Source organism: Arvicola amphibius, chromosome 13 (genome assembly GCF_903992535.2).
Source record: "Arvicola amphibius chromosome 13, mArvAmp1.2, whole genome shotgun sequence".
NCBI lineage: Eukaryota > Metazoa > Chordata > Mammalia > Rodentia > Cricetidae > Arvicola > Arvicola amphibius.
In genome coordinates, this window is record NC_052059.1 from 51293764 (window position 1) to 51314696 (window position 20933).

At 42.9% G+C, this 20933-nt stretch overlaps 1 protein-coding gene across 1 annotated transcript in view; it reads right to left on the reverse strand.

Moving 5' to 3' along the window:
• Wdfy2 (WD repeat and FYVE domain containing 2) overlaps positions 1-20933 on the reverse strand; it is a 135668-nt gene that overhangs the window by 54021 nt on the left and 60714 nt on the right. The window contains exon 3 of the mRNA XM_038310175.1: positions 13190-13263. Within this exon, the coding sequence (XP_038166103.1) occupies positions 13190-13263 (74 nt within the window). The remainder of the gene's footprint in view (positions 1-13189; positions 13264-20933) is intronic.

The window sequence follows — 20933 nt, forward strand, 5'->3', positions numbered from 1 at the left end:
TTAGGGGATGGAGCTTAGTGGGAGGAAGTAGTGTGCCCTCCTAAAGGATACTGGGATCCAGTCTCTTCCTGTCTTTTGTGTCCGAGCCACTATGAAGTAAACAAGGACCTTCTGCCGTGTGCTCCTATATGACATACTGTGCCACCACAGGCCCAAGCGACCACAGAAGGAAAATTCTGAACCTGCGAGTCAAAGCAAACCCTTCTTCCCTTTAGGTTAATTTTTGGGTATTTTGTCAGAGTGAAGAAAAACTATAACACACACTTTTTTCTTATAAATTCTTCCACAAACTTTGGTTCATACACAAAACAGCAAACTAGAAATTTCAAGATCTCTCTGCACCGCTCAGCTGTCTGGCTGTTCCCGAGGCTTGCCTGGTGCATGGCTTATTATCCACCGTCATCTTCTCTCATCAGTGTTTTTATGCTTCCCCCGCCGCTGAGTGCAGATAAGCCGAGACGTTGATGCTCAAGATAGGAGAAGGTCAAGAGACAAAGGCTCACACATCTATTCAAGAAGCCCCAGCCCAATTTCTGAATCTTAAGAACGAATATCTTTGGAAGGTGTTCAAATAAATGGGAGTGTCTCTCTCAAGGCCAAAATCACAGATGAGTTACACAAAGAGAGCCCCTGTTCAAGCCCTATTACTCTCATGGTCAGTGAAAGAGAATGGATATTTTAAATAACATTTGGATATAATAAAAGTTAGGCTGTAATAGTGAGCAGGAAATAATATCAGAAACCAATTTATGTAGGTGTCTTAGTTTGCTTTTTGTTGCTGTGCTAAAATATCAGGACTAAGGCAATTTATTTAAAATGCATTTAATTTGGGACTTAGTTTCAGAGGGTAAGAGCCCATGACCATCATTGGGGGAGCACAGCAGCAAGCAGGCAGCCAGCCAGGCACTAGAGCAGCGTTGATAGCATACATCTTTAGACACAACAGCAAGGCAGAGGAAGCTAACCGGGGTTGGTACCGGCTTTACAAATCTCAAAGCCAGCCTCCAGTGGTGCACATCCTCCAACAAGGGCACACCTCTGAATCCTTTCCAAACAGTTTCACCAACTGTGGAGCAAGTATTCAAGTAAAGGTGGCAATGGGGACCATTCTCACTCAGACCACAAAAGGCTAGCTGCTGATGCTCTAAAAATGGCTCAAAACTTTTGAGAAAATGATTCCAAACACACAAAAAAGCTGTCCCATGGAAGTGAAAACTGTTTCTAAATGATGTCATGATTGCTACAACAAAAACTCAGCAAGACTATTGTTTCCACTTAGGATCCGCTCATGAAAGGTATTCCATTTCCTTAAGTCTTAGATGTCCTGGAGTTCCAGACTCTGAGGCAGCAAAGAAATGCTACTGTGACTGTGTCCATTCAGACAGAGCAGTTCTCTATGAATGCTAATAGATTTTGGAGGACATAAAATAATAACATGCTATACAAAAATGAAATTTATTTTCTGTGAGAGCTACTATAAATAAGAGAGGCAGATACTAACTTTTTACTATTTAAATAGTTCACCAGCGAAGACTAAAGCAACTTGCTGCCCATCAGCAAGTTGCTCTATCTAAAGTAGGAAATATGACTTCTCAACTGAAGATTCAAGGCTTCCCAAAGCCCAATTACATAAAAATGGGTGCAAATAAAGGATACTCAAATAATTTAAAAAGGAACAGAACCCATCACTATGGTATTACTTTTCCTAGTCAGTGCTGACAATTAGAACAGTCAATGGCTTTTGACTCAAACCTCAAGATTAAACAATGTTCACTTCCTGGGTCAGCAAAAACATCATATCCTGCCTCTCAAGCTACTTATAGACAAGGTGTCCATTCTGACTTGCTATAAATCTTCTTATGGCTTTAAGTCCACAGCTCTTTCAGTCCTGAACACTATTTATGAAATAAATATGGACATAAAATATGAGTAACAACTACTAAGTCAAAATTACAAATAAAATCAAGTCTTACTAATAAAACAGCACCCAAAAAAAGCAAAGTGTCTACCAGACCTCTATGACCCCAGAACACAAGAAGGATCACTGCATGTGTGAGGCACGTCTACGCAGAGTTCTAGGCAGCCAGGGTTATACCCACACAATCCCATACTCCCTCAAAACCAGCAAAAATGGGGGAAGGGGGATAAGGAAACTAGTCTGAAAATGATAAGCTTACGAAAAACCTTTCAATTCAAGATGACGAATTATTGTATAAAAAGGAATTCTTTTCAATTTCATATAAAATAATTGTTTGTCAAAAAAGTAAAGTTTACCTGCTGCTGAAATGAAAACCACTTCTGTCATACAAGGAATTATTACTGGGAAAGGACTGAGAGTCACTCCTAGAACCATCACAACAATTCCACGGGTGATTCTCCTCAGCCAACAGTAAATGTACGCAGCCACCTTGTTCATGCCACACAGATGAGGGGCAGCAGTGCCGGAGGCACAGTGGTAACAGGGGTTTCTCCCAGGAACGCTAGTAAGCAGGGAGGGAAGACAGAAAGACAATGGCTCTGCCCTCCAGAGAACTGGCAACAAACACTGTTTCGAAGAAATGACTAGATTATAGGAATACAAATACAGAGCTAGAGGAATGGCTTAGTAGTTGGAGCATGTGATACATTTACTCTAGTTTGATCATCTATAAAAAGCATTGGGTGGCTCTCAAATACCTGGAAACTCCAGTTCCTGGATATCTGGACCCTCTTCTGGCCTCAGTGGGCACCCATACTCACATGCATGGATATACACAAACATATAATAAAACTAAATCTTAAAAAATAAAAAATGAGGGTATAAGGAGTGGGAGCTTCTGCATGGAACCAAATGTAACTGGCTTGTTCATTTGCTTGTAACCTAGGCAGTCCTTGAACTCTCGATCCTCCTGCCTCAGTCTAATGCATGTTGGGATCCGAGGCTGTACCTGGCTTGGTTAGCTTTTTATTCATTCAAAAAAATATTACTCAGAATCCAATTTCACAATGCTGTCTACAGAGTATGGGAAATATCACTGCATATGTTCCCTGCTTTGAAGGTACTCATGCTAAGAGAAAACAAAGGAACAACACATATTAAATTCTTCTTATTTCTCAGACACTTTCAGTGACTCCATGTATCGTTTTATTAAATACAAAAGGATATAAGTGGAATATACATAAATGTTAAGGTAGAAATGTGAATTAAGAGCCTTCCAACTAAGCTGTGCAGATGGCCTCTCGCTGCTCTGGGTCTCCAAGGCAAGTCTGAAAAGCAGGGTAAGCCCTAGGGAGGTCTGAAAGCAGGGTCAGGGGTGAGGGCTAGCATCTGATTTTAGTGATGAGGCTCCAAATTCCCGGTATGGATGTGAACCACACATATCTGATATTGGGTAGCAGAATTCTGATAGGTAGATTGACAAGTAGGGATAAGAAAGTACTTTGAACTTTATTCTTCCTGAGTTGTTTAGAACTTACACCCTAAGGAGGGGTAAAATTAAACTATAAATTTGGATATGAGGGAAAAGAGGAAATAAGAGTCAACAAACAACAGGGGCAATCCAGTGGGTTACTGCAATGGGCCACAGCCAAAACTGTAAGGGATGGGAAAAAATTTTAAATCTAGTGAACACATACTAGACAGTTCTGGGGTTGAGGGAAGATGTGCCTTATGTTTCTGGGTGGGGCTCTATATGATGTCATTTAGTGGAGGATCAAGGAACAAAGGGCTAACTCTAAAGTGTCTCTGAGACACTAAGGTTGAAGGCCCAGTCAGTTTCTGCAGCCAGAGTCTGGGGCTCAGGAGGGCAGCACACAGCACAGTCCCAGGGAGTGAAAGAACAGGACAGTGAAGCTACAGGGAAGAGTAACAAGACAGAGCAGGCAAGAGGGAAGCCTGAGGGAATATCACCTCAGAGTGCCGAATGGAAGAATCAGGAGGGGACTCGGAGACTTGAAAACCATATTAAATACCAAACTATGACTCCACTACACATAGCACCCTATAGGCATCCTTCCAGTCCAACCTCAAAGCTAAAGCACCAGCTCCACCCTTTTCTGGGAAGTCCGTGCTGGCCTTGAACTGAGAATCCTCCCACGTCAGTCTCTAAAGTAGACAGACATGTTCCACTACACCAGACTTGCTCTAATGCTTTTGACTTCTCTCTAAAGAGATGGTTACTGATGGGGAAGTCATGCTGGTCTTTGCATCAATGTGGTGAGCAGTTCTCTTCGATCTCCTCTGAGATAAAGTCTAATGCTGCTAGAACATGAAAATGTACAGCACTTCCTGGCAACTGGGAGAACAGCTGTTCCTCCATCTGTAATAGGGAGGAGCTGGAGATGGTGGTGTGGAGCATAGATCTACGTTCTAGTGTGTTAGTGTGTGTGTGTGTGTGTGTGTGTGTGTGTGTGTGTGTGTTGGGAGGGTACATAAATAGCAAGAAGAACACACCTTGGAAAGAAAACCTACCCTAATTACAACACTCTGGATCACTGTACAGCCCAGCACTGAACCCCAGAGACCAGGGCAGACATGACACCATACCGTTCTCTGATGACGTAAGCCCTCATGACTGTCTGGGATCAAAACCAGCTGACAGCCATTCTGAATGAAAGAATGACTGCTCCCTCCCATATTCTGGCTCTAGTGAGTTCTGAAGCTTCACAGCACAGAACAAGTGTCAGGGGACTCGTTGGGGGACATGATCCGTGGTTCTGCTGCTGTGGAGGTACTAGAAAGAGGAATGGCTTCACAGGTGATTAACCACACCAGCTGGGCTCTGAACAGCAACAGGAGAAAACTGGCATGGCTCTAATTTCTCCACGAGATGAACTCCATGTGAAAACTAATGAAGCATCTTATGTCTACAGAGAATATTATTTTATTTGAGATTCCTATTGTTGAAAACTACCGTAGGAGTCTGGGGAGATGACTCAGTGGGTAACGCACGTGTTGTGTTGTGAGCTCAGATCCCAGAATCCATGTAAAAGTCAGTGGATGTAGTAGCTCACCTGTAACTCCAGCACAGGATGTAGAGACAGGAAATGCACATTCAACCCTGCCAACAAGTTATTCAGTCAAACAGGTCCAAAACCTTCATAGAACATTTGAGGAAGCTACCCAACATTAATCTCTGTCTTTGTACTCAAAGAGAATGCACACCCGCTTTCACACACAAATATGTGCATATACACTACACCCACTCACCTTGACCTTGAGTCACTCACTGAACCTGGAGCTCACTGATTTGGCAGTAATAGCTAGCTGGCCAACAATCTCCAAAGAAGCGCCTATCTCTGCCTTCCCTACACTAGGATTACAGGGGCATGTCATGACATCTGGCTTTTTATCTAAGTGCCTGGGATTCAGCAAGCAATGCGCCAACTGAGCCAATTGCCCAGCCCTTCTACCCTCTTTTTGAGGGTGATGAGGATGAAATGGCAATAACTTAAATACATCTAGAGAAAAATACAGCTCTTTGGTGGTTTACATTTTGTAAATTACTGGAGCATTACTGTGATGACTCAGCAAAGACAAAAGATGCTTCCACTAAGGCATTTCTTCCCTGGACATGGCCTCCTAAATCCACTTGACATGGCTTTTGAAGGTTCATGGATACTGGCTACAGAGACTGCTGCCACCGCCAATAACATTGGCAACAGCTAATATTTATCTGTGCTACGTACAGGCTGTTCTAGGAGTTTTCCATGTGTCATCCTGACACAAACTATACAAAATGAATACAATCACCATCCGCACTGAAGACCGAGGCAGAGAGCAAAGCATCTTGTGCAGTGTGGCAGAGCAGCAGCAGGGGAGAGCTGGGACTAAAGTCAGGCAGTCAGATCCAGAGCCTGAGTCCCGAACTGTATGTCAACTCAACAACCTTCCATTCATTCACCCATCTATCCATCCATTCATCCATGCATCCATGCATTCATTATCTTACTCACTTATTGGTTCTGAGCATTGACAAAGCCTTTAAAGTTGAAGAGTCCTGGGTGCTAGGGAGGCTCAGTCCTTACCCCATGAAAAAAAAAACATGAAGTGAGAAATGAGAACTAGACAGCTATGGAGAAATACTGAGAAAGAGGGCACGGCACAAACCAAGGCTGTGGTGTGGGTAGAGCCAGATCTTCAGGGTTACAATGGCTATCTGAATACATTTTCCCTGTCTCCTAAGCACCAGGGAAAGCCATGAAAGGTGATTAAAAACTCATCTCTATAAAGATCCTTTTAGTCCTAATATGGAAAACAAAGTTGGTCAGAATAAATAGGAGGGGCCAGTGAGAGGGACAGCTAAAGAAGGTGAGAGAGAGAAGACAAGAGTAAGGGGATGGGGGAGGGAGGGTAAGAATGAGAAGGGGAGAAGAGAAGTGAGGGCAAAGGAAGCTGATAAGTGGGGGAAACTAGAGAAAGACTAAGTAAGAAGAGGGAGAAGACCCTTGGCTTGTGCAGCACGACACAGTGGCCTCAGTCACTGTAATAGGTGCACTGGGGACAGGCATGTGATAGAATGAGCTTTATTTTAAACTTGGTAAGTTCGGGGTTCGTTTGGAACATTCAATAAGAAACATTAGGAAGGAAGTCAGAACCCCTAGAGTACAGTCTAGACAGAAACACAAAGCTCTCTGCCAAATGCATAGCAAATGAAGTCATTGTGTAGATGAGGCTGTACAGAGAGAAAAGAACCAAGGCTGAGAGCAAATGTGGACCAACTCCAATACTGAACCAGAGCTGGAGGACAGAAGAAAACCAGCAGATCTTAAGGATGTACAAAGAGGCCATTGCCGAAACCATAAGTAATGCTATTACATACTGCAGGGAATGCTGCGTGAGAAGGCAGAACCCGACAGTGCCAGTTCCAGAGAGAAGCAGCAAACACTGCTGCAAAGGTCAGACGCTGTGGGTCCACATGGCCTTCAGTATCAGTAATCCAAGCAGGCTGCTGGTCCTAGAAGGCCAACTGCAGTGGTTTGAATTTTGTGCTGGATGGTTTTATATCGACTTGACACAAGCTAAAGTCATCTGAGGAGAGGGAACTTCAACAGAGAAAATGCACCACAAGGTCGGGCTGTAGATAAGCCAGCAGGCATTGTAATTAGATCGACGGGGGAGGGCTTAGTTGATTGTGGGTATTACCATTGCTGGGCTGGTGGTCCCGTTCTACAAGAAAGCAGGCTGAGCAAGCCATGGGGAGCAAGCCAGTAAGCAGCATTCTTCCATGGCTTCTGAATCAGTTCCTACCTCCAGGTTCCTGGCCTGGTTGAGTTCCTGTCCTGACTTCCTTCAATGGTAGAGTACAACATGCAAGTATAAGCCAAATAAACCCTTTCCTCCCCAACTTGCTCTCTGGGCATGGTGTTTCATCACAGTAGTAGAAACCCTAAGACAAGTTCCAAGTGAGGAACTATACCACGGTGACTGTAAAGAACTCTTTTGAGAAGTGAGAACATAAGGAGGGAAGCAGCTGAGAGCTACAATGTTTCAGTTCTTGTTTCTAAGAATCTCCAAGCCAACCAGAAGTAACCAAGGGAGGAAGAATCATTAGGGTGCAGTCTTAAGATGAGGAGCAGAAAGTCCCTGGCCACCTACTCATCATATCCTTGAAATGGCCTTGCTGAAACACAGGTGAGCTGTGGTGCCTGGCTAACAGAACTCCCGCACGTACTGTGTAAATCATTTTAACCCATCCTGAACACTATAGGGCCTCCTTCTAACCTAGTTTACGAGACAATCTGGGGGTGCTCCTGTAAGTATTCATGCTACAGAATCAGTCTTAAAACTGGGTCAAGAAGGCTTTTGAGCCGGGTGTTGGTTGGCCATACATGCCTGTAATCCTGCAACACAGGAGGCAGACACAGGAGGAGGTCAGAGCCATCTTCAGATGCAGAGCAAGTTCAAGGCCAGCCTGGACTGCATGAGAATCTGTCTCAAACAAAGGTTTTCTAAAACTCTACAGCCACAGGGTAGTATGGTGGCCCAACATTCAGGAATCTGAGGTGGGAGGATCAAGACTTTGAGGCCAAATTCAGCAATATGATAAGATTTTGCCTCCCCTAAAACCCACACAAATAAAAAAAAAATCCCCAATTACAATGCAGGTACTAGAAAATAATCTCCGGTCAAAGAACATTGTTGGTATTAAATCCACTCACTCCTGCTCCACCAAGATCCACATCGACACTAAGGCACTAGACAAAAGGTGAAGGGCTACAGGGATGACGAAAACATTAGGAAAGAAGGTATGGTCTTGAGAGGTTCCAGAAAAGTCCATCACCCACACAAATGCCAAAGGTACAGTAACCGCCACAGTTTTCTTTGATTAAAAACCCTCCTGGGGGAATAGTAAGCCTCTGGTGTGCCAGTGCCTTAGAACCATTTCCTCTTGAGCGAAGCTCTAAAACCTGTGCTAAATTCACTATAACTCAGCACAAGTGCAGGAGAACATGGCTACCTTTATGTTTGAAAGAGCTCACCTGAAAGCTCAGCGTGTTTAAAAAAAAAACAAAACAAAACTCATAAATGGTGTTTATTTATTTATTTATTGGGGCAGTACATGTGCATGTAAACGCATGGGTCATGTTTGTGCCTTGTTTGGAGGTCAGAGACAACTTTTGGGTGCCAGTTCTCTTCTTCTACCACGTGGGTCTCAGGACTCAAGCCCAGGTCATGATGACAGGTGACCAGGAGTCCACCAGCTGGCCACCTCACCAGCCCTGACAATGGCTTGTGGTGGAAAAAACTGCGATGATGTAATTGCCATCAGGCAGCACAGTAACTGCAAGAACAACCATTCTGAAGGAAGCCCCTGAAGACTCCAGCTCCACATTTCTGTGAACACAAGACTTCTGGGGGCTTCCTTTAGAACTGTCTTTGCTCTCAGTCAAACTAGACACCCAGAGAGCAGCCTCAGCTGCCAGCTAGAGCAGCGCTGCGGATGAGCTAGGAGCAGAGGTCAAGGCTCCTTCAGCACTCGTGGGCTGACGCCAGTCATGACCACACAGCATGACCTCACCACATAAGTGTGGTGGGGTGGGGTGTAGTCCATGTGGGCTCATTATAATCCATGGCAAGCACTAATAATCAAAATCTACTCAAAGCATCTTGTCAGGATAAATGTTCATTTTCTTCCCTCCTCTTTTAAAAACAATGACTTAACATGTTAAGTGTTGGCCAAATGCTCCCAATGCCCTAGTAAACACTGTACACAACTCTTAGAAGTCGGACTGCCCTTATGGTAAGAAGAAATCTGCCTGGAACAATACTTGGAAAATCTACCCCAGGGTCAGGCAGACCAGCTCAGCCACACTGTCCTGACCTGTGACCTACCCAATGTGCCACTTATCTAGAAGAGGGCAGCGTTAGTTGCAAAAGAATGTTCTTTCCAATTTTGATCTTTCTCTCTCCCAAGAGGAATTTTGGCTCATCCTCTTTAACATTTTTGGCTATTTCTTCATAAATCATGTCTCACGTAAAGCAACTCTGGAAGAACACAGCAAGAGAACACTGAGTCACAAAGTCACCTGGAACCTCCAAGGATGACCTTATTCAGAAACAGAGTAGGTTAAGATGTGAAGATGGAACAAGTTAAGATGAGGCCACACTGCATTAGCAGTGACTAAGCTCAATGCCTGGCATCCTGTAAGATAAATGCACAGATGGGAAATGACATCAGGACACAGGTTAGTACAAGCGTGATGAATGTACAAGCCACAGAACATGGAGCGCTGCCAGCTAGTCCAAGAGGCCAGGAAACAGCAAGGAAGGAGCCTCCCATGCCAGCTTCAGAATGAGCACAGCCTTGCTAACATCTTGATTTCTATGTCTAGTTTCTGAAACTAAGAAAATGCATTCTGTTGTTTAAAGCCATCCAATTAGTGATGCTTTGTTCTGGCAGCCCTAGCAAAGGAGCAGGCTAGGTGTTAATACCTAGAGTATTACTGCTGCTCATGACTCATCTTGCTCCCACAGGAAGGGTCAGTTCTCTTTCATATCTATAGAGGATGCCTGCCTTCCAAGGCCACCAATGGATGCCTATGAGACTGCTTTGATTTGAACCCTACAGAACTGTTTTGTTTCCTATACACACTATGAACTTATGATAAAGTTTAATTTATAAATTAAGCACAATAAGAGATTAACAATTACAACTAAGATAGAATGATTAAACTTGGGAGTCCTTTATTTCTGGAATTTCTGCTTACTGTCTCAGACCACAGCTGCCTGTAACTGAAACTGCAGAACCAGATGCAGACAAGGGACTGCTGCAATATGGGTCACTACAAACAGTGCCCTGTCCTGTGCATTCTCAGTGTAGGGAGACATGGCCTTGGGGGATGATGACATCTATAATGATATCCAGTCACTTCTAAAGGATGCTAAATACTGTTATTTCCAAAGGCATAATTTTTCTCTTTCACTTGAAAAAGAAATGCGCTTTCCTAAGACAACTAACTACCTTTTTTCCCCTGAAGCCTCTGAAGGCTCAAGAGTCCACCTGGGTATCTCCTGTTACCGGGAAAACAGATTCTGCCCCTGGGGTTTCTGTGAAAACACACACCACTGTGAGTCCCATCATGTGACACAGCATCAAGCTGGGCCACCTGAAGAATACCACTAATGAAACAGAAGAAAACTGACATTTTCAGGAAGCTGTTTGTTTAACTTGAAAAATATGAATCTCTTCAGAACAGTATATGCAAGAAGGCCAAAGTTTATAAGATTTTCAGCTGCATTAAGACAAAGATGCTTTAAGTTCCCTCAAACTGTCAAGAGCACATTCTGCTTCTACTTATTGAGCCCTGGTGTCCATTCATGTTGCCCTCCCTCCCTTCCTTCTTTTCTCCCTCCCTCCTTCTCAGCTTTGCAAATGTTAAGAGCACCCTCTGAGTAAGCTAAGCTCCAATCTTACTTAGATTTTCTACTTGATTCCTTAATACAAGTCTGGCGATTCCAAGAAGTGGAGTCTGGGTGGACATCTATAAGCCTAAGCTAACCATATAAACACAGGACCTGCTCCAGTGTCAACTGAGAGCACATTAACATCATGGCACAGAGCAGAACTCGATGCTCATGCCCTGGTGAGATGAGCTCAAATTCCTTCTCTTTTTTCACCTCACATGCAGCAAAGCACTATGGTGTTCCAAGGAACTGTTTCAACACAAACTGGAAGCTTTCACAGCCTAGGAAGGAGACAGACTCACAAACTGAGAAAATGACTCCCAGGTCCAAGGACAGACACCCATGTCAGTCGGCCACTTCCGGGCTGGGTAAACATGTACGCTCTCCAGGCTTCGCTCTCTGCACCTGAGACATGAGGAACATTGCCCACCCCTCAGGGTTAATGTAAAGCAGGGATGAAGCAGAGTGCCAATGCTTAGTGTCTGATACAGGGGAAATATTTGATAAATTTCTAGTTCTTATTCCTCAACCCATGTCAACTAACAAAAAGTGATGCAGTAAGAATATGGTGGGGCCAGGGAGATGGCTCAGTTAGTGCTTGCTGTACAAGCATGAGGACATACTTTGACACCAATGGTCCCTGCCTTCCAAAAAAGGCAGGACACACATAAAATCCCAGCGCTAGAGAGGCAGAGACAAGAGGGTCCTTAGGACTTGCTAGTCAGTCAGGCTACTCTAATTGGTGAGCTCCAGGTTCAGTGAAAGACCCTGTCTCAAAATATAAGGTGGAATGTGATTGAGGAGGGGCTGGAGAGATGGCTCAGAGGTTAAGAGCATTGCCTGCTCTTCCAAAGGTCCTGAGTTCAATTCCCAGCAACCACACGGTAGCTCACAACCATCTGTAATGAGGTCTGGTACCCTCTTCTGGCCTGCAAGTATACATGTAGACAGAATATTATATACATAATAAATAAATAAATATTTAAAAAAAGAAACCTTGTCTCGAAAAACCAAAAATAAATAAACAAATCAATAAATCATTTTAAAAAAGTGACTGAGGAAAACATGCAACCTTAACCTCTACAAAGTATATACACACATATGTAGGAAAACCATGATCCAAACAGTAAATCCATATATGATGCATTACATTTATTCTTACACAGTAATAACAATAATATAGATTGATGCTTCCCTTCTTGTTTGAGCCAAACTTCCTCTAACACATAACCTTCAGAGGTGTATTTTTGTTGGCTTTTGTTTTGTTTGGTTGTTTGTTTTAGAGACAGACCACACAGAGCCAAGGCTGATCTCTAATTCACTATATAAGCAAGGGTAACCCTGAACTACTGATTATAATACCGCTTCCTCCTGCCCAGTACCCGGGTAACAAAGTTCACAGCATCGCAGTGTAGGACTTTCAGCTCACAAGTGCCAAAGCAGAGCTTCTCTCGCCCAGGGCCCTGGATCATCTTTTGTTTTAGTCAAAGCAGGGTTTCTCTCCGTAGCCCTGGGCTGTCCTGGAACTTGTTCTGTGGACCAGAATGGCCTTGAACTCAGAGATCTACCTGCCTCTGCCTCATGAATGCTGGGATTAAAGGTATATGCCACCACACCCGGCTTGAATAATTTATTCAATAAAGAAAGGGCCAGATCACACTTGCTACTGGTCAATATTCTAGATGAAAGTCAGTAAGTAACAAGATGATAAAACCTAAATGTCCAGCCCCTAAGCACTTCAGTTCTCTCAAGTCCTATAACCAGCAGGTCTAATATTGATCTGGATCTAGTTCCAAAACCTTTATCTGTACTTTCTTCACAAGCTCATTCAAGTTTACAGCTTTCTATTCCTGTTACAACAGAGCTGAGACAACAAGAAAAAGTCAAGAGAACACAGAGTATCAAAACACAAGATCAGATATGCAGATAGAAGAAAAAGCATTTCCCTTATGTGTCTGTTGCCAACACTCAGATGTCACAGCCGGTGTACGCTCAGTATCACAGTACAGCAGGTCCACGCCCTCTCACTGATGCAGACATGCACAGCTACTGTCTTTGCCTGCTAGGTCCATAGCCTAGCATCCAGCAAAGCAGCAGGGCATGCTGAGCCACGGCACATAAGTAAAGATAGCCTCTCCCGGCACAGAACCTTCCCCTCACATAACTTACTGTGCTCCAGGCACTCGCTTAGCCAGAAAATGACTGAATACTTGAAAAAACTATTAGATAACTTGTTATCACAGTTCATAACACTCCACAAGAGGGCAAGTATTTCAACTGGAAATCTTACTTATTTGTACTTACTGAGATTGTACCATTGTCTAGACCTATGGACAGTCTTCTTGTTTCCGGGTTAAAAGACATGCATGAACATGGAGCTGAAAGAAATGAACATGTTGATGAAATTAACAAAACAATGATTCTCATCGATTCAGGAGTGTCTAATGAGCTAAGTGTGTGGCTAGGTTCATCCCATTGTCTCCTCAAACAGTTCACTTAAACCACACTTGCAACAAAGGAAAAACAGCAATTTTGCAACCAAACACCTAGTATTTAAGTTGCCCTTTTAATGAATACACAAGAAAGACATCCTCAGACATGGCAAATCCTAAAGGCTGGAGTCTTGGCTTGTGCTGGCCATAAGACTGACTCTACTTTGTGCTGTGTAAACCTTTGGCCACCACTCTCTTAATCCCACTCAAATCCCAACTTAAACAGAAGAAAGCAATGTCTTCTGAGCTGGAGAGAAAACAGAAAGATTTTACCTTCCACTGCTAGACATTCAAATACACACACCAGTGCTGAAAAGTATATTGGTTCAGAATTTATGGAGCAAATGAACTACTGGGGGGTTTACTCCAAGTGTCCAAGAAGCATAATGGAAGCTACCAGTGTTGAAAATACTTGTGGGGTCATTTTCTTTATATGAAGCTAAAGGAGACCTCAGTTTAAATGCAAATAAAACATAGAAATTTATGGTGGTACACAGTGGTTTTATTTGTAAGTGAGTTGTGGTTTAATTAGCAAAGATGCAGCATCACTGAAGTCTTTGAAAGAGCAGAATTCAGACAGACATGCACACAGCAAGAACAGCATGTGAGGTGCAGCCAGAGCTAAGGCTGAGCCCAGGTGGCCACCAGAAGTCAGAGGAGAGTGAAGCTCAGGCTCCCTCACAGCCCTCAGAAGGAGCCAGAGTTGCATAGGACCCCACCCCCTCCCCAGAGATCTCAGTCTCCAGAGCTGGGAGGCAAGACAGACAGCCCTGCCGTTGAAGTGACTCACTTGGTAGTACTTTCTTATAGCGGCCAGAGAAAACTAACATAGGAGTTACTTCACTGTGTGGTGGTATTAAGAATAAAAAGCGTTCTCTTAAAGTATCTCACTCTCTGCACGTTGTCCACTTGTGGGTCTCTGTATTAGCTGCCATCTACTGCAAGAAGCAGCTTCCCTCATGGATGTTGACATGCACTGACCTATGGCTACAGGAATATGTCACCAGGAGTCACTCTATTGCTATGCTCCTTTAGCAGAATGACAGGATTTTCCACTCCCTTACAAAAACCAGAACTGCCAAAGTCATCATTTTACTTTATCTTATTAGAGTAAGTGTGTGTATGTGTGTGTTTCATAAGTGTGCAGATGGGTGCGCTTGTGTACACACATCCAGAGGTCATTTGGGATGTCCAATTAAAATGTCCTGTTGTCGTCCCCTACTTCTCTCTGCATTATAGCCTTGACAAGGGTCTCTCACTGAACTGGAAGCGTACAGCTGAGCAGCCATTTTGGTGGGTCCTTTACTGTATTCCTTATATACAGTACTAATAACTTGTCAAATCACCGTATAGGATGAGAATAAAATAAATAAATAATTATCAGACAACAGTGGGCATGACCGCACTCTGACCAGGTCTGCTTGGAGTGTGTGCACATCCTTGGCCCTCTAGTTAAATTTTGATCTTACTTCAGGACCCTAAAGATGAAGTTCAAGGCTTTGTTGGACCTCTTTGTTCTCCCACCCCTTCTCAATGTAACCATATAAATCTTATTTTTCTGCTTCCCACTTTTGCTTCTTTTAATTGGCTTGTAAGGAAGGGTGGCCAGACATGACTTGGCACAGTTTTTGACCTCCAAGTTACCTCCTAGAATGCAGGTGAGGCACAGGAAAATAACAGTCCCCCAAGCCATTTAAAGACGCAGGAACCTTAAGTCTATATGACTAACTTTACTTTGATCCCTTGTATTAATAAGCCCTTCTCTCATCTTAAAAGAAATAGAGATGAACTTTCTGCCCTTTTCTTTTCTAAACTGAGTGCACCTAATTTCATGCAATGGTGTCATATGTGTCTATAATTGTTCTTGTAAGATTTTTGTTTTCATGTTATTTGTGTCAGATTTTTTTTTTAACAAACTATGGCCACTTCAGTTCCTCTTTTTAAAATTTATGTTTGTTCTGTACTAAAATTATTATTATTAGTTTCTGGTATATTCAGTTAAAATGTACATCTTTTGTTTTTGGCTTTTTTTTTGAGACAGTTTCTCTGTAGCTTTGGAGTCTGTCCTGGAACGAGCTCTTGTAGACCAGGCTGGCCTCGAACTCACAAAGATCCACCTGCCTCTGCCTCCCAAGTGCTGGGATTAAATGTGTGCGTCACCACCACCCGGCATATGTGTGTACATCTTTGAATATCAATATTATGATTAAATATTAAGGCCTAATAAATACATGTTACTTTATAAATCTGGGTACCCTTAAAACATCTTAAAACCTATTACATAATATCTTTAGATATATTAAATGTTTTAAAAACCTTAAAATGCTAATTGTTTATATAAAACATTTATTAGAGTCATAAGATTTCATTAAGCTACAAAATTGAATGTTATATTCATAAATATGGATGACAGCCAAGGTTACACAAAGAAGCCCTGTATCAAAAAACAAAAACAAAAGCTGGGCACTGGTGGTGCACGCCTTTAATCCCAACACTCGGGAGGCAGAGGTAAGAGAATCTCTGAGTTTGAGGCCGGCCTGGCCTACAAGAGCTAGTACCAGGACAGGCTCCAAAGCTACAGAGAAACTCTGTCTCGAAAAAACAAAACAAAAGCCAAAAAAAAACCCTAATGATCAAAAGAGTCAAGATTTTTTCATTGTCTTTATAAACACACACGTGCACATATTCTTGTTATACAGTGTAATTTGGCTAACACACAAAAAAAAAGTTTCTAATTTAACTTTAATTCCATTTCTTCTAACTAGGAATACCCAAATATTTGAATTTATTCTTTTTATGCAAATTATACAAAGTACATTAATCTCTAATTACAATAATATTCATGGTCATTTATACCTTAAGTATTGGTGTTTCTTGACTTAATTAATACCTAAAACGCCCTATAGGATAACTTTTAAATTAAACAATATTTATTATATTGGTGCCCACAATTTACCTTTTACAAATTTAAGTGTGTATGGGCAGATTGACAACAGAACATGACTCCTTATCTTGGGCTTGTTCTAGCCCCAGAGACAGCCATTCCTTGTCCATCTCTGCTGGAACGAACACCGTGACAAAAGGATAAAAGTCTTTGGACTCTACTAACTTAGCAGACCACTAGCTTCAGAGCATCTTGAGCCTACAGAAAAGCTTCCCTCATCTCACTGTATCTGCCTCTCTGATGTACCCACCAATGTTTTTAAACTTGGCTTGATTTATGACTTTGTCCTGTAAAACCATAAAGCTTTATGAAATGCTTCCACAATAGAACATGGAATGTGGGGTAACCGAAATCTACATTCTCGGGCCATGGCCACTCAAAATGGCTCCACAGTGAACTGTCTCTTATTCCCTTTAAAAAAAATAACCACAGAGAATTTCACATTGAGGTACATGTAAGCTGAGGACAGTGGATGAAGGTGTTTATGGACAGGGGCTACAAATGCACAACTCAGAACTTAGCTGAGGCTCATGCTGCCCACCACAATCAGGCTCTCTCTCAACTAGGCCTTGATTAGCTCCGGGAAAACAGATGGTTCAAATCAGTGTTTCAGTAAGGACTCAAGTTTCTACATTTGCTAGCTGAGCAGATGTACCTGTGTAAGATCTGCGTGGCCTGACCACACCTCACAGCCAATGCAAGAGCTGGCAGACAACAAAACAAGCTCTCTCAGTGATTTGTAAGATGTGTCTATCTTTATATTTGTAATTATCTTTGGGGAGGAAAACAGCTTTCTGTTTTGTTTTGGGAACAAATTCATAAACACTCAGGAACTAATGTAAATTCCATGTGCCTGGCCTGAAAAAAGATCCCACAGCGGCTTCAGGCTCTCCAATGGCCCTCCCTGCCTGAGGTTCACCCCTCAACCTCCTAGGTAGGCACTGTATCTCTGGCAGTCGAGGGAGTTTACCTGTCCTCTATTCCCAAAGGAGAAGTTGACACCAAGGGCCCAACTGTGACACCCAACCCCCTCACACAAACATCTCCACCACCTGCCACCCCAGCTGACACTTCAATTTCCTCCCTATCTTTCTTTTATCTTAAATCCACGAGTGACAAAGCTAGTTAGTAAAGTAAATCTAAAATATATCAACCGTGGACACCCGTGACTTTCATGTGCTGTTTGTCTGTAGTATAATGAGAATATGGTGGTTGAAATAGTACCCATTAGAAGCCTAGAACACAAGGATGGCTGCAGTGAAGTCTCAATCCTGGGCCCTGAGGAAGGTCCCTCTACAGTTAACCAAGGTGGGTAGGAAGGGTCCCAGCTCGGCAGCCTGTAAGCTGACACCACCACAGCAATTAGCAGCAATAGCATGGACACGCCAGGGGAGGAGTGAAAGAATATGCATTCCAATTTCTCTTTTGCGCGCAATAACAGCTTGTTTATAGGAAACTTCAAAACAAGGCAATAAGCACCCTGAATTATCCACAGAAGCACTAAGGATATAGTCAAGTATGTTTAGTAGACAGGCACAAGGTCCAATTCCCAGCACAGACATATGCAAAACTTCTGCTGAGAACAGTTTAAGTAGACTTTCTTCAAGGAACACCAGTGACCAGGTCCTTATTGCGTTATTTCTCAAGCTATAATCTCAAGGGACTGTGGGCAGTGCTCAGCTATCACCTGCCTCCTTCACCCAGTGTGAGCGTCCAGAGGGCAGGAACCAACCGCCATATTTACCAACACATCCCCTGGACGATGCACATAGCCAGAAGCAGTGTTTAACATTAGTTGGACAAACTGTCCCAAGAAACTAAAGAGAGGAAAATAGACGATTCTTTTCTGCTTTCCCTCATTCCATGGCTTCAGTCCTCCCAGATCATGTTCAGCTCAACACCACAGTGACATCAAGAAGATTATAAGTCAGCCCTTCTCTTTACAGATCACAGAGGTCCAGGAGAGTGTGACAAGCAGGCTAGACACATACTTGCAGCAACAACCAGGGAAATAGAAGCACATGTGGGTGCACCTGCCAGGATTCTGGGTGGCCCAGGAGGATGAGGAAGGAAGCCTTCCAACATCACCACTTGGGTTTCTCCCAGCAGGAATAAGAGGGTCCTCTGCTTGGCTCATCCTTCCTTTCCTGCCATCAGTTCCTACTGCATCTCCAGGCACAAATGCCCAGAAGCTCTTGGGTTTAATGTTGCCAGTAATAGGGGCCTGTCAGGACCAAGACCAGCATTTCCTAGTCAAAGTGCTAAACTCCTGAGAAAGTCAGATTGATTCAGGAAAAATAACCTTAATTGCATAGGGCTGGATTCTCTTGGCTTCCTTCCTCTGGGTAAATGAACAGCTTAGAAAAAAACAATGAGGACACTAGCAAGGACAGCAGCTGGGACTTGTAAGGATGCACCTGCTGATCATCACTTGCCTGCTTGTCACTCCCCTAGGTCACTCAGCGTTATCACACACTGCCTTGCAGTTACTCAGCATCAATCTCAGCCTTCATTACTCTTCTCACCCAGGGGCTCTTGCCCTCTTCTCTGTTAAACGTCAACTTCTTACCAAAGATACAGAATACTACTCTCTTGCCAAACACAACAATTATTATATTTTAAAAGTATTCTAGAGGACAAAGTCAAGAAGCTACCTTCTGCATTTGGAATATTACTTACTTTGTACCAGTATAAGCACACAACATGGTCATAGCTGCCTTGTAGCATATATTCAATTGGTTCTCTTTCTTTTTCATTTATTTTATAGCCAATACCAGTTAACCATTAATTAGGGATAATACTAAGTAATCTCTCTCTCCTCTCCTCCCTCTCCCTCTCTCCCTCCCTCCCGCTCTCTCTCTCCCTCCCTCCCTCCCGCTCTCTCTCTCCCTCCCTCCCTCCCGCTCTCTCTCTCTCTCTCTCTCTCTCTCTTTCTCTCTCTCTCTCTCTCTCTCTCTCTCTCTCTCTCTCTCTCTCTCTCTCTCTCTCTCTCTCTCTCTCTCTCTCTCTCTCTCCTAATAGGAAAGCTTGTAGAACAATTCATTAAAGTTTAACTCCACTTCAGGTTCTCTATGGTCAAGTATAGCTTCTTTCCTTATGCAATATGATTCTCACTCTCAAGCTGAGTAAAATAGAAATACTTGCTAAGCAGTTAGTTACTATGTGCCCTGAATTTGTTAAGATTCCTAGAAAATAAAAAACCAAATTCTGATTTTTTTCAACTTATTTTAAAATTATCATATAACGTAATGGGTTTCACTATAACAATAAAGACTAATTTCTGCCAACTGTGATGAATATATACATGGCCTTTGTTTGTTCTTTTACCTGTGTGCAATACAGAAAGTACCCAAGAATGAAAAATTTCAGAAATCGCTTTGCTTTATGAACCTTCTTCATCTGAAAACTCCTGGCACCCATCATTGGCCTATGTATAACAGACATGTTGTAAATGTTTGACTAACATCATTTACATATTTATGAATCAATATTGTATATGCACAGGGCTTATCTGGGTTCATTTAAATATGTACATATTGCTCAGCAACACATAAGCTATAGTGTTACAAGATCATATTCTCAGCTTTAATACACATTGATTTCACCTGGAGATTTTACTAAAATGCAGATTCAAAGTCAGCTGCTTTGGGTAGAGCCCAATAGCATAATTCCAACAAATTGCTCAGGCAATGCTGAAAACCATCTAAGGATCGAAATAGGCCTGCTTTAATTCCCTTCTGAAGGTTGAACAAATAACTAAACAGTCTTACTTCTCAAAGCTAACGTACCACAATTAGAGAAGCAGAGCTCATGCTCTTGGGGAAACCACATCTGTTATTAGATACCATCATTCCACAGGTGTTTACTCAATACCTACGTCACCCTGCCCAGGTGCTTCTGCTGCCTGTTCTGCACAACACGGAAGCTAGAAATCCCTGTTCAGTTATAGCCACTCCTTGCCTCTTCTTGGTAACCATGTGTCAAGTATGATGAACAGACAAGACTAGAGGAAAAAACTGGTTATTTCACTTAAAGTCTTAGGAGAAAAAAAAAATCAAAATTTTCCTTTCTTCCCCCCATGCTCCTAAAACATGATTCCTACCACAGCTTAATAGTTCACGTTAGCAGGGTGAGGCAGCTAAAATGGCAGGCCTATACCCTATAATTTTGTCTGCTAGAACCAAAACAGGTAAAGCACAGAATCCCCAAAAGTTTCTTTTTCATAGAAAATGAGTTGAAAAATCAGGTCAGCTTTGTGGCTACCACCTACTTAATAGAAAATTCTGGAGTCATCAACAGCCTCAAAGATAATTTGAAAAACAACCCAAACCACCATATCCTTAATAATGCATGTTTTGGCCTCTCAGCCCATCTAGCCCGTCTATATTTGTGACACCCCCTGACTGACCGGCAGAACCACTCTCCACAAGGGATGCCAGTGGCCACACCAGGCTGGGACTCAGGGCGGCAACCTTTATTACCCTTCCTGTCCTCCGTTCCCGTCTCTCCACACATTCTCTCAATCCTGCTGCAGCCTGCCCACAGAAGCCCATGAGTCTAGCTCTCCTCCTTCCCCTAGGGACTCTACCTCTTGATCCAGCCCTAGAGTCCC